General features: G+C 47.3%; 1 protein-coding gene across 1 annotated transcript in view; it reads right to left on the bottom strand.

Moving 5' to 3' along the window:
* The window catches only part of CUX1 (cut like homeobox 1), a 177,916-nt gene that overhangs the window by 127,936 nt on the left and 36,507 nt on the right, over window positions 1-13,473 (bottom strand). The window contains exon 3 of the mRNA XM_042830406.1: window positions 1,531-1,578. Coding sequence (XP_042686340.1) covers window positions 1,531-1,578 — 48 coding nt within the window. The remainder of the gene's footprint in view (window positions 1-1,530; window positions 1,579-13,473) is intronic.

Below are 13,473 nucleotides of genomic sequence, written 5' to 3' on the forward strand. Positions count from 1 at the left end.
TTAGAGAAACCAGAATCACTGGATATGAGATTCATCAGCACAGTACTGTGATTTATGTGTGCTTTGCTTCAGTAAGAGGGGGTTTCTACCAATGAATTTTACTCTTAGACTTTATGAGATTGAATTTATACCAACACAAGCCTCGCTCTTACATTAGTGAAGCAGATATCTATGCAGGAAGAGTGTCTATGAGCCAAGCCAAGGCCTCCAACAGGCGAGATCTAATGGCAGGATATTCCTTCACTGTAGCAAAACTTGGATTTATGGTTCTTACTTGATCCTCAGACATTCCCTTCATTAAAGAACAGTGCTGAAAGCATACATACACTTCAGTCAGTGCTTTGCTAGCTTGAAACTAAAGTGAAAAGGTTTAAGAGCACAGCAGTTCTGAAGTGTAAATTTCTACTGGCAAATGGACTCACACAAGTCATTCTTTGTTCTCACAGATTGCTATTAGGTATATCAAGGACAAAGTTGTTCTACTTATTTATTTATTTATAGCAGTACTTGGGAAATCGGAGAGTAAACTAAGAGTTCCACGCTGCTTTTAAGATGAGAAATTGTTGCTTATTTGGGATACACGTTCAGCAGGATGTGCAAGCAATCAGAAATGCAACCCTCATTACAGATAATAGGAGTTGTGCACTTAATTCTCTAGGCAGCCTTCTAAAAACACGCTCCTGAATTTCTCTGCGCGCTGATGGGAACTGCAGCAGCACAACATCAGCCAACACCTTATTACAGATCGACAAAGCCCAAAGTGCTGCTGCTGTGACTGAGCTGAGTTCAGGAGCAGAGCTCTGCAGCAGAACACAAAGCGTGCGCCAACCCCAACCCAGGCACTGATAAAGAGAAACTTGCCAACTCTTTACACAGCACCGTCCTGAAGGAGCGCAACATCCCCTGCCCGGCCTTCCCTTAGTGAGGGAGTGCTTCAGCTAAAAAGCCCCATTCTGAGAGTGGTTCCGCTGCCTTTTCCTATAGAAACTCTTCAAAATAACACCACTTGGCTTTTAAAGCTGTGATCGCTCTGATCATGCACTTCTCATGGAGCAGTGTGAAGAGACACCAAGAACGAGCCAGGCCTGGAGCTGTGAGCACTTCGTTGGTTTTCCAACCAACACCTGCCACCTTTGAGCCTTCCAACAAGCCCTCTAAAAAACAGCTAAAATGCAGTCTTTTATAGCTGGAACAACGTGTGGTATCTTCATAGTTTTGCACACATACACCACATTGAGTTCATTAAGCACACAAACCACCAAGTCACCGAGGCATACCGAGCTAGTGTGTGCACCTGAGTCACAGCAGAAAGCTTACATTCAGGGCTGCTAAATGCAGTGGGACTGGATCAGTTTAGCTTGTCCAGCACAAATGCAATGTATCACATGCATGCCAGCACACAGGGAAGCAGAACCCCTGCAATGCTCCGTGCTCACAGCTTCCATTCTGGCCTAGCCGTGCTGACAGGCTGTGGGCACACTGATCACATGGAGCAAAAACAAAAGCACAAAGAGAAGCAGAAGCCCTTACCTCTCCCTGGAAACTCTTCAGTAGTGGAGCTACCTGTTTGCGCAGGTCCTGGAAGACAGAAGAAAATATTCCATCAGACAAATGTGAAAGGATGTGTTGTTGTCAAGTTATCTCTAACTCTGCTTTTGGGTCTGGAATACTGCTTACGACGTGGCTGTATTTTGCGGGAGCTTTGATTAAAGTAGAAGTACATCTAAAATTAAGTTTGAACAAGTCTGCATTTCCAGCTTGACACGTACCTGTATGTGTTGTGATAGTATTAATTAACAAAACTGCACTGATGTTAGGTAAGCACTGAACGTCTCCAATCTCATCATTCAGCTGAAACACTAATACGATTAGCAGCAAATGCCTCTATCTACCTACACAGCAGCTACACCTCTGAACTTATCCCACACGTGGAAGCCAGGCTTAAAGAAATATGACTGGACCATCATTCCAGCTGGGAGTTCCGTCATTTTGTACAGGGCCTGATTTATCTGTTATTCTCTCAAGACTGCTCTGCCTTCAGCCATCAGAGAACTGGAGATAGCCACATTGAAGATGAGAGAATTGTTTGTTGATTTCTGTATACTCAAGTATTTCTTCTCCAGAATTTCAACACATCATACTACTGAATGCGCTAAAATGCTGCCTACAGAAACGTCTAGAAGTTTCTAGCATAGTTTTACTCAGCAACCAACACAAGACAGGACAGCAGGAGTAGTTACACCTTCTATAAAACTCTCAGGGGCCCCACTGTTCAGCTGACTCAGGTCTCATTTTCTTAGCAGTTCTCAGAAATACCATCACATGCATGCCAGCAGAGTGAGGTCCTGTGACTTAACAGTGGACCCTCTCCATTACGCACAGCCAAAAAACTTCTTACACAGTCTGACGATGACAGAACAAGGGGGAATGGCTCTAAACTAAAGAGGGGAGATTTATGTTAGACATGGGGGGAAATTCTTTCGTCAGAGGGCAGTGAGGCCCCGGCTCAGAAATCATCCCTGGAGGGACCCAAGGCCATGGATGGGCCCTGGGCAACCTGAGCCAGGGGGGCACCCAGCCCATGGCAGGGGTCGTGGCTGGGGGCTGTGAGTCCCTTCCAACCCAGCCATTCTGTGAGTCTGTGACTCCATTTCTGCCATCATCTTCCACTGCTGAGGCACAAGCAGTAACTGCACAGCGCATCTGCAGCCAGAAAGAAAGCGCAGGAGGCGCAGCCCAAGGCCCTGGCCTTGCGTGGCTCCAGCAGGGCAGCACTGAGGCTGGTCACCCAGGACGGGTGGCCCCGTCAGAACAGTGGGTCACCATAAAAATGTGGGACACTCTCTTTTCCAGTGCAAAAACGCTTCTGTCTAAAGTCATGCAGCAAGTTGGACATCAAACCACACACCAAAATACCCTCAGCACCGGGTTTAGTCTGATTTGCTGAAGGAAAAGCAGGCTTTTGGAGAAGCGGTTGTTGTCATTTAAATGACAAGTGGCAGAGAGAGCTGGAGAAGCAGGAGCTCTTGCACTCCCTGAGAGATGGCTTAGGGGGCTGAACGTAAATGAAGCTATCAAAGACAAATGATTGGCCAAATTTCACTGCTTTCCTGGTTACTGCAGTACCACACAGCTAATCCCCATCAAGCTCAGGATAATGTCACTGCTCTATAAGCTCATTCTTCCGTACCAAACCCATAAACGCTTCTGTTTTTACACCTTAATGCTTCCTGATATTTTCTGTCGTCTGTTTTGGGACAGAAGAAGGGTAAGTGCTGCCCATGTGCACCACGACTGCCTGTCAGTAATGCCTCTCCCAGAGCAGAGCAGCAGGTTGAGCAGCTTTTCCCATCTCCTGACTACAGAGGGAGGCCAGGAGGCTTTGCACGTTTTGTAATGTGTTTTCCTTGTAGCCCGATGATGATGCCATCAAAGAAAACACAAAACCATCACAGGCAAAATAAATGCCTGTATTTGGGGCCAAAATCTTAATGCACGCTGAAATATAAAGTGAGACGCACGATGTACAGTCAGGACGCTGGCATCCTTTTAAACTTCATCAAACAGGGAAAAATTACACCACTCAGGCAAAGCAGCACTTCATGAAAGTGGAAACAGAGGAGGTTTAACCCCTGACCAACCCCAAGCCTTGCTGCACAGCTGTCATGTACCCAGCACTGCTCCCAGTGCCAATGCACGGGCACCAACCCCACCTGCCTGCACAGACAGCAAAGCCTCGTGAGGCTGTTCACTAAGATAACCCTACCTGCATGCAGGTCTCTGGGCAGACAGCACGGCTGAGGAACACACCTTCCCTGTGCCCTGCTTGTGTGCCTGCTTCGCCCCAGCTAAACAGCATCCATCTCCAGACAGCTCACAGCAAAAGGGAAGTGCAAATAAACAGGCAGAAATCTGAACCACATATGCCACGAGTCACCAGCAAACACTGTGCTGGTGACATTTCTTTTTGGCAGCTTGGAAAATTTCCAAATCGGACTCGGTCTTGAAATCCGACATTAACATCAAATGGAATTTTACCTTCTTTGTCACTAAACTGAACAGAAGGAAGGACATTAAGTTTGGGCCCGGGGGAGCGAGCGGGGCCGGTAGCAAGGAAACCGTGTTTGAGTGTGGTGGCCTTCAGTGCCTGGGCTGCCATCAGAACAGGAAAGGTGCTCAGATGCTCACATGCAGCCTGCATCACCGCCCCCCAGCAGAGCAGCTACAACCATACGTGCAACTGAACACGAAAACAAGTGGTAATTTATCAGCACAACGCAGTGCCGTATCAGAGCGCTCCGGTACAATGGCATTATCTGCCTGCTTCCCTGTGCTGCCCAGAGTGCTCGGTCTCCCTCTCTGCAGATGATGTATTGGGATGGAGCTGTTTTCTGAACAAGACTCTATCACAGACAAACTCGATATCTGAAGCAGAGACGATGAATTAGGATGCTGTATCATTGTCTGAATCAAATCTGATAGCTGAAAGCTAATGCAGCCTTTTCCTCTTTTCAGGAGCACAAACAACTGGTTTATATTTTGATTAAGCAGCCACACAATGAAATCCGAATCCAAACAATTTTTAACTCCCTTTCCATTCGCATTAAAAATAACTCTCTGGAAAATAAGCCAAGAATAAATCTATGGGAAAAACCTGGGCGACAAACGCATCGTTCACACAACTGCATTATTTCTTTCTATCTCAATACACAGCGCAGTACAAAGGACACATCAGCGGTCAGGGTACCAACGCCGTGCTGGTAATTTACTGGAGGTCTGAAGCTGCACAGCATCTTCTGATCTCCCCTCAGACTCTCGATCTCATTTACTTCCCAAACGCTTATCTCTGAATGTCACAACAAGAGCCCTCTGACCCCGGTTTGATAAAGCAGCACGGGAAGCTGAGCCCGACCTGCACGCACCTTCATCATCTGCGCAGCTATCGTGCTGCTGTGAAACAGAACCAAACCAAAAGAAATGGGCAACATCATTTCCTATGCCTGTGGCCACACTTCCCATATCTGCTCCATGTATCACCTCCCTGAGAGCAACACGGGCTGCCAGCTGCGCTGGGAAGGGCAGACGTCCCTGTGAGCCACAGCCACCTGCAGCACTGCTGACATCTCCGAGCTGCCCTGCCCCCAGCCAGCTGCCCACACTGCCACAACCCATCCCTTTGCATTCCCTCCTCGTTAGCCCACGCAGAACGAGGAGCTCAGGCCTGGTGAGGCTGAGCCTCCAACCCCAGGCACCTCCTGTGAGAGCTGCGAAACGATGATCAACCAACCAACCAACCAAGCACTGGAAGCCCAAGAGCCCAACAGGTTTGCTGCATGTATGTATCTGTCACCTACAGAGAAGGAAGGGCACAGCCCCAGGAGGAGCCCTCCTGCCAGCCCCTCTTGTGGGCCCATTGCTGCCTGCTGCTGAGATGGGACGGCTGCAAAGAAATGCAGCACCTACAGCTCCTCCATCAGAGATCCTGGGCACACGCATGGAGGTGCAACATGGGAAACAAGGCTTTGTCTCTGATTGCTTTCACTTAGCGTTGCTCTGAAACTGACACCCCAGACAGCTGTCCAAACAGGCACTGTGCAGCAGCCCACATGACTTATTTAATTCCTAAAATATAAGACAAATTAAATCATACAAGCAAACCATTTATTGCTCAAGCTAAACTACGATTTAATGAGATATAAAAGCTCTTATTGCTTAAGGGTGCTAAAGTATTTACTTGGAATCCGATCGTTAAAGAATGAATCACAATGTTAACCATTTTCTATTACTTTGTAGTTATTTGGATATAGTAACACAAAAAGATGTGGATTTTTAAGGGACATTTATAGATAGGTTTCAACACAGCACCATGATAAATAAAAAATCCCAATTTGCAGTCGCTGAATGTACACCGCAGCGTTCTGAAATATTTCAGCTCCCAGATCTTGTGCAAATTCCATTAGCTTTAATTATTTATTAGCAGTAGATTTAGATTACTGTTCTTGACCTATTTTTCAGCGCACGGACCCACCCAGCAAGAAGTGAAAAAATATTCCATTTGTGAAGGGCTGTGAGGTGTGGGCTCCGAGCTGCGAGGAGGAGCGGAGCAAAACACATGTGCTGTGATTCAGAGGGAGATGCTGACACTGTGGGGAGGTTAGCAGGGCATGCACTGCAGGATGGAGACGGGAGGAGACGCCCCGAAATGAGGCAGGTTGTGCTGGGCAGCATCCTCAGTCCTGCAGAATAGCGAGCCCAACAGCTGAGTGCTGGTGGAAATCCCCTCCTTGCTCCACAGTGTGGCTCCCAGTAACCACTGAGCATCTGGGGGCTCATCCCGTGTCCTGTGCTGGTGGAGATAAACCCTGCTTCTCTGGGCAGGAGGAAAGTGGAGCACTGGCAGAGGTGTCCCACGGCTGCGCTGCTGCGGCTGCCACTTTGCTCTGTGGCACTGCTCACTTGAACAAATCTGAACGCAATCTTCTTTCAGCTTCTTCCAAGCTCAAATAAACTGAAAGCTAGCAAGTTTACCCTGGGCTTATGCAGCAACGTATAAACAGACCAGCTACCTCACAACTGTTTAAAGAATCAGCTGTGCAAAAGAAGAACCGTTGCATACATATATGCATATATATGTCTATATATAAACACACAGACTATACATAACATTGAAAAATATTCTTTTTTTAACCTGACTTTACAAATGAATGCACAGAACCACGCTGGAACCTCTGTGTCACTTATAAACCAGCAAGTTAACACTGGCTACAAAAGACACTGAACAGAAACAATTCGGAACTTTAAAACCGGAGTTGCTAGGAAACAAAAAAGATCATTCAAACAAAAATGACTCAGGTAGGAGAGCAGTGGAAAGAGCCAATTCCAAGCAAATGAAAGGCTGATCACTAAAACCTCGGTGTAAAATGGGGAGCGTCTGAAAAAAAGGGAATTATTATGAGCCTTAAAAAATTAACGTGCCTAATGAGAAGCTAATGACACGGGCCGTGACTTTGCAGAAAAGGCCCCTACGAGTGCTGTGGTCCAATTAACAACACCAGTTCAAACACAGACTAATGCTTCACACGGTGGATTTTAAACGAGGAGTATTTAATGTGAAACCATAATTGCGCCGGTAATTTTCCACCTTCCCTCCACCACCGGCAGAGCTGTGTGTGAATCAGCACATCCTACCTGACCTACAGGTTGAAGGCCAAACCCAGTGTGCCAGCGGGGGGATTCTGTCCTGCTACGTATGCACAGTGCAGCCGCTAAAAATGACTGGGATCAGAGAATCACAGAGTCACAACATGTTGGAGTTGGAAGGGATCCCCAGAGGCCATCTGGTCCCACTGCCTGCAGAGCACAGGGACACCCACAGCTCCACCAGTGCTCACAGCCCTCCAGCCTGACCCTGGGGGTGTGCAGGGATGGGCACCCAGTTCCAAAACTGCAATGAGGTAGAATGGAAAAACGTCCCAAATATCAATGCACTGCTTTAAAGACAGGCTAAGTTTGGAAGAAGAATTATTCCGTCTTAAATATTAAAAGAAGGAAAAGGATTTTTTTCCTCCCAGATCCGTACTGACCTCAGGTGAGTCAGGGCCAGGCTGTGAGCTGACAGGACATCAGATATTGCAAAACCTTCTGCCTACCGTTACTTATCATACGGCTGTGTCATTAACCACCAGCACACCTGCATGTAGGAACACAGGTACAGATTTGTATCATTACAGTCAGCATTCCCTTCTTCCAATGTAAGTGTCAATGCTTTCAGGCTGTGGGCGCCCTGTGCAGTGCAGGCAGTGGGACCAGGCAGCTTTGGGGTCCCTTCCAACTCAAAGCGCAGTGCAATGCTATGATTTACTACGTCTAATTCAGCATGCCTGCTAAAAACACCTCAAAATCAATCCAACTGTCATCCTCCTGACCTAAATAAAAACGAAACACGGCGCACATCTTTTCACGTCGCTTTTGTACACAAAGCTATTGAAGGGAAAACAAACTTTTGCTACCACGGTGCTTCCCGGCCAAGTTCCTGCTGAACCTCTGTGCTGCCCATAGCGCATGTGCTTTGGTAGCACACTGTAGAAATAAATGAATCATCCAGATGAAAGAAAGCAAAACCTCACTGCAGCCTTCTTCAATGCATTTTGTGCTTGTTAGCTGAACTTCAGAAATAAAAATCCCACAAAAAGCGCTCTGGGGCAGCAGCATCTCCTCACGCTGTAATATATGGTCTCAGCTGGGAGCAATTGCCAAATTCATATGGCGAACTGTGAACTGCCCCGGTGCGCTGCGGGGGGATGAGAAGACCGGGGGAAGAAACGCAGAGGACTGAAGATTTAGAAAGGAGAAGAGACAGAGCTGAGTCTGTGCTGTTCTGAGCGCTGTTTTTCCATCACAGAAGGCATGCGAGCCCAGCGCTGAATCACAATGAACTCAATAACAGATTAAAATGAGACATACTTGTGTAATAATAAATCAACAGCATTAATACAAGCTTATCTTCTCCTAACTCAGAAGGGGGAGGTGACAAATTGCACTTAAGGAAAAATAGTTTTACTGTTGCTAGCACAAGCCCAGTGTCTATAGGAGACTGCTAAATTTAGCAAGCCGGCTTTTGATGATAGCAACGGAAATGAATTCAAGTTTTTTGGTGTGTTTTTTTGTTTTTAAAAAGCTCCAGAACGTTACTCATCTTCTTGAACCTCCCACCAAAAGCAGAGCCTTCAGAGCGCTGCCCTTCCTCCTGCTCCTGCTCCTCTCCCCCTGAGCTCCTCCGGCTCGCAGCACTGCGGCGACTCGGTGCGGGCTCACAAATTCCCTATCTCTTGGCTGGAGCTGTTTGGCTCTGACAGATGAATCAGAGAAGTCCATAAACGTCTGGAGGATTTGTGCAGACTTTTCCTTGTATGACTATATATGGCAACTGCAGATGGACTTATCTACCATCACTTCAGCCCAGGCTGCAAACTTTTTACCTTACTCCTAATGGCAGGATTCCCTAATCTGCAGTGCCATGGAATTGGACACACAGTCAGACCCTTTTCTCAAAACCATTTTCCTACTCTTCACAAGACTGCAGAAGTGATGTAGGACAATGCTTGCATTAGGATAGGTGCAGGTGTCTGTCGGGCACAGTCAGCAGCATGGTGGGCTGGGCTGGGGCTGGACTTGGTGGCGATCTCAGAGGTCTTTTCCTGCCCCAACATCTCTGTGCCTCTGTGAAGATACTCTTCAGTAAAACCTGAATTGTTAACAACTCGGTATTACTCTGAAACGCGTTTATAAGTACAAGTAAACCGGATTGAGATGCTGTGAAACTCACATTTTCACCTAAACTGAAGGCATGCACCTCAGCAGACTGCAGGTATCTTCCATTACAGCTTACCTGAAATACCAATTAGCACCACGAGCAGCCCAGCACTAAGTGCTAAAGGAAAAGAAACAGGGGAGGTCCAAACTGACTGATGGGACTGACAGAGGAATTCCAACAACGCCCGCAACAATCCCTAAATCCAGAAAAATCTTTTCTTTCAGCTTCTTGCCACGACTGCCTTTTGTACACGTTCATTTCTGCACTACCTCAGCTATGTCCAAAGCAATAACATGTGATAAAGTAAAGAAAGCTTTCAGCCGGATCCAAAGTCTGCTCCAAAGAGCACCGAGTCCAAGCAGCTTCCAGCAAAATACTTCCAACGCACCTCAGAAGTGACAGCCAGAGCCTCTGAGGGCTCAACACGGAGAAGACTGCAGCTCCTCAAACCCAGCACTGAAACCTGGGCAAACAGGCTGCAAGAATGGAAGTGAATATGGAGTTTTGTGTGCATGAAGGAGTGATGGGAGAGCGTGGCCCTGAGGGGACGGGGCCACCAGGACGAGCTGAGAGAGGAGCCGTGTGGACTCAGAAACTGCTTTATTGAACTATTTCCTTGAAAGCACTGTAATGAAAAATATACAGAATAAAATAAATGGAACAGCCAGCTCCTGAAAAGCAAACCAACAGAGATGGTGGAACAGCAGGGAACGGAATGAGGAACTGAACAGAAATCACTGGCTGTTTCGGGGCCGCGCTCCTATCAGCACAGCCCTGGGCTCTTCCAGGAGAAGGATAAGAAGACAGCATGAGGGATGGCAGCCCAGCTCCTAGGCAGGCAGCCTTCCCCCAGCACAGCCCCCCTGGATGGTGCAGATGGAGGGACAGGAGCAGCCCTCACAGTGTCACAGCCCTCCAGACCTCAGGGCTGAGGTAACTCACTTGTGAATGGGATTCATCAAAGCAGACAATGCTGCCCAACAAGCTGTGTTTGATGCTGCTCTTGAAGTTATCATTACAAAAGCAGGGAAATGTTTCATTGCCATTATCAGATAATGGAAGCACAAACAGCTGTTGGCTCCTATTGCAAGAGGAGGGATGGAATTCAGCTCTATTCCATATGCTTTTTAATAGTGTGGAGCTTAAGGAAGGATGGCAGCCATTCTTCTTCTATCTTTCTGCTCAATACTTCTGACAGCTCTAACCGATACTCCGGAGTGCTACCCATTAAAACCAGCGCAATGAAGCAAGCAATGTGTTCATGAAGTTCATATTTATATATATTTATCTGTATTGACAGAACAAGGGGGAATGGCTTTCAACTAAAAGAGGGTTAGACGTGAGGAAGGAATGCTGCAGTCAGGGCAGCGAGGCCCTGGCAGTGCCCATAGAGCAGTGCTGCCCCATGGCTGGAGGTGCTGGGGCCGTGGATGGGCCCTGGGCAGCCTGAGCTGGGCTCCATCCCATAGCACAGGGGATGGAGATCCATGAGCTTTAAGGTCACCTCCAACTGAAGCTGTTCTGTGTCTCATCAGCTGGAAGTACTCCATCGTATCGCCTGTAATGGGGTAAAACTTGGAAGAGTTGCATTGAAACAGCAGAAGCAGAAGGAAAGGAGAAACCCCGATCCCAACAGCGTGAAAATCATGGCTTATGCAAACTGGAGCATTGCAGTATAAATCACACTGCTTACATTCACTAATCAGGAGTTTCAGTTGATGTAAGAAGGAAGCCAGAGTTAGCAAAACCTATTAGTGAACTGCCGGAAGGTTCACTAATGGCTGTTCTGCCCCTTATCGGCTGCACAAACAACAGTGGGCATCAGATCAACCAGTGACCCACCGAGCTCTCCTACACGAGGGGTACGGAGCTCAGCTCAGCCAGGAGAGCTCACAGAGCCCAGGGGTTCTCTCAAAGGGCACATGAGGAAAGAGTTAAAGCTTCAAACTGCTGTTTCCCCCCCCCCCCCCATCAAGTGTCAGCTGTGATAAGCCGAAATTAACAGCCCTGTGCTGTGCCACTTCAAATGAAAGGGGAAAAAAAAAATTCTTTGTGCTATTCTAGGTATTTTAAGTTGCATATGAGCACGGTGTCTAAATATAGACAGCAACAACAAGAGGCGGCATTGTCCCTTTGGGCACATTGAATATTATCTCAGAATTCCCATCTTCCTGGGCTGAGCCTCTGTTTTCTTTTCCTCCTCGTTACTTTTCGTACTCAGCACAGTGTGTTAACCCCTCTTTGGTTGCAGATAGGTCAGTTTAACCAAGAGTGGCCTTGTGATTCCAAGATCATTGGTAGTTATCGCCATGGGATTAGAAGAGCACCAGAAATAGTTGTGTTTACTTAATGTTGTCATTACATTAGAACGAGATTCGTCTAAATAATGAGGTCCTGGAATAGCAACGTGTCACTTGAAAACCGTGTGTCAATAGGGCTTGAATGTGAAGAGGATGTTACACAAGACAAAAAGATTCCACTAACTTAAGGATAAGAATTGACATTTTTCAGAACAGATGTCATTGATAATTTATAGATGCCTTTAAAAATTAAACTTTATATAGAATCCAGCTTAAAAATGGAGTGTTGTCCATGTTCTGAGTGCATCGGGTACATTAAGCACAAGCGTGCACTTCACTCAAAGGTATTTAAATACTCGAGAAGTCAGGAGCAGCCACGTCAGCCAGGTCGTGTTGTGTTCAATATTAAAGGCTCACAGCAGCCTGCAGCTTGCAGTGAGTGCAGCACTGCTCCTGGGAGCTCATTGAGGGTGGTGAGGCACTGCGCAGGCTGCCCAGACAGGAGTGGTGCCATCCCTGCAGACCCCAGGGTCAGGCTGGGGGGCTGAGAGCACTGATGGAGCTGTGGGTGTCCCTGTGCACTGCGGGCAGTGGGAGCAGATGGCCTCACACTATTCAGTGCTTCTATGATTAACACCAGGCTTGGTTTTGCCTCTCCTCACTCTCCAACCAGTAAGCTGAAGACCTCACACATACCCAAGGTCCATTCAAAGCAAGTTTTCAAGGAAGCACGATCTCGAAGCTACCGCAGCACTGAGCGCTCTGGTTCTGTATGAACACATCATGCACTGACACCAGAACTCCCCGCACCATTTGTCACAGGGCAGCACAACAGACACTGCCTGCCTCGCTCTGTAATTGCACAGCACTGCCGACTGGATGCTGAAATCCTGCTTCCTGCTCATGGCCAACATAAATCAAAGAAAAAAATCTGCTCTATTAAATCTATTTGCTCTGGGAGAACGGGGATTCATCATCTTCTAAAAGAAGTGGTCAATAAGATTCAGATGTGCTTAGCGCAGACCTGGATGAGTTGGGATGGCACAGATGAGGCTGTGGCAGTGCTTGGAAGGGATGCACAAACAGAAAGGTGAACGCTGTGCTTATTTCAGTGGGCTGTGGGTTAAGTGCATGGCAAGCACAGTGGGCTCTTCCTTCTGCATCCCCTCAGGGACAATCCTCAACACATCATCCCAAGAGACACCAGCAGGAAGAGAGCAGATAGGGCTGCTTGGAAAGTAAATTTCTTACTATGTATTTCTTACATGACTGTCACAAACAGCAGTCTGTCTACACTGCACATGGAAAAGTAACCCTGTGCTCAAATAGCTGCAGCATCGCTGAGGCTCTGCTGGTGCAGAAAAGGGTCCCACAGTGATGCTCAATCCAGAAAGCAGTTTGGTTTCACACTTGGCACAAGAACTTGGTCCCACGGCATAGAAAGGAGGCTTAGATAGCACAACCACGTAGTACATATGGAAATTAATATAGCTGCATTGTACTGACAGCTTTGGGAGTTGTCAAATTAACCACAAACGAATCTCTTTTTCTCCTCCCGTTTATGAACAGGACGGTCTCATTCTGCTGCTTCGCATGTTGGATTTCTCTTCCAACATCTGAAAGCCCCGTGTGGAACCCACACCCTTCCAGCCAGGCCTGATACAACGCTCTCAATGTGATAAAAGCACTCTCCCACAGCTCCCAGCCAGCCAAAGCCAGCCCTGGATGGCGACACTGCATCTGGTTTCACTTTCCAATAACAAAACAAAACGCTTAGGCACTATTATCTGCGAGGTCCTGCACGAAGGCTTCCAAATACACTTTGAGAACAAATTAAATGCTTATTTTAAACCGAACCAA

Source organism: Centrocercus urophasianus, unplaced genomic scaffold, assembly GCF_019232065.1.
Source record: "Centrocercus urophasianus isolate 14NV4802_14NV808 unplaced genomic scaffold, USGS_Curo_1.0 seq_33, whole genome shotgun sequence".
Classification (NCBI taxonomy): Eukaryota; Metazoa; Chordata; class Aves; order Galliformes; family Phasianidae; genus Centrocercus; species Centrocercus urophasianus.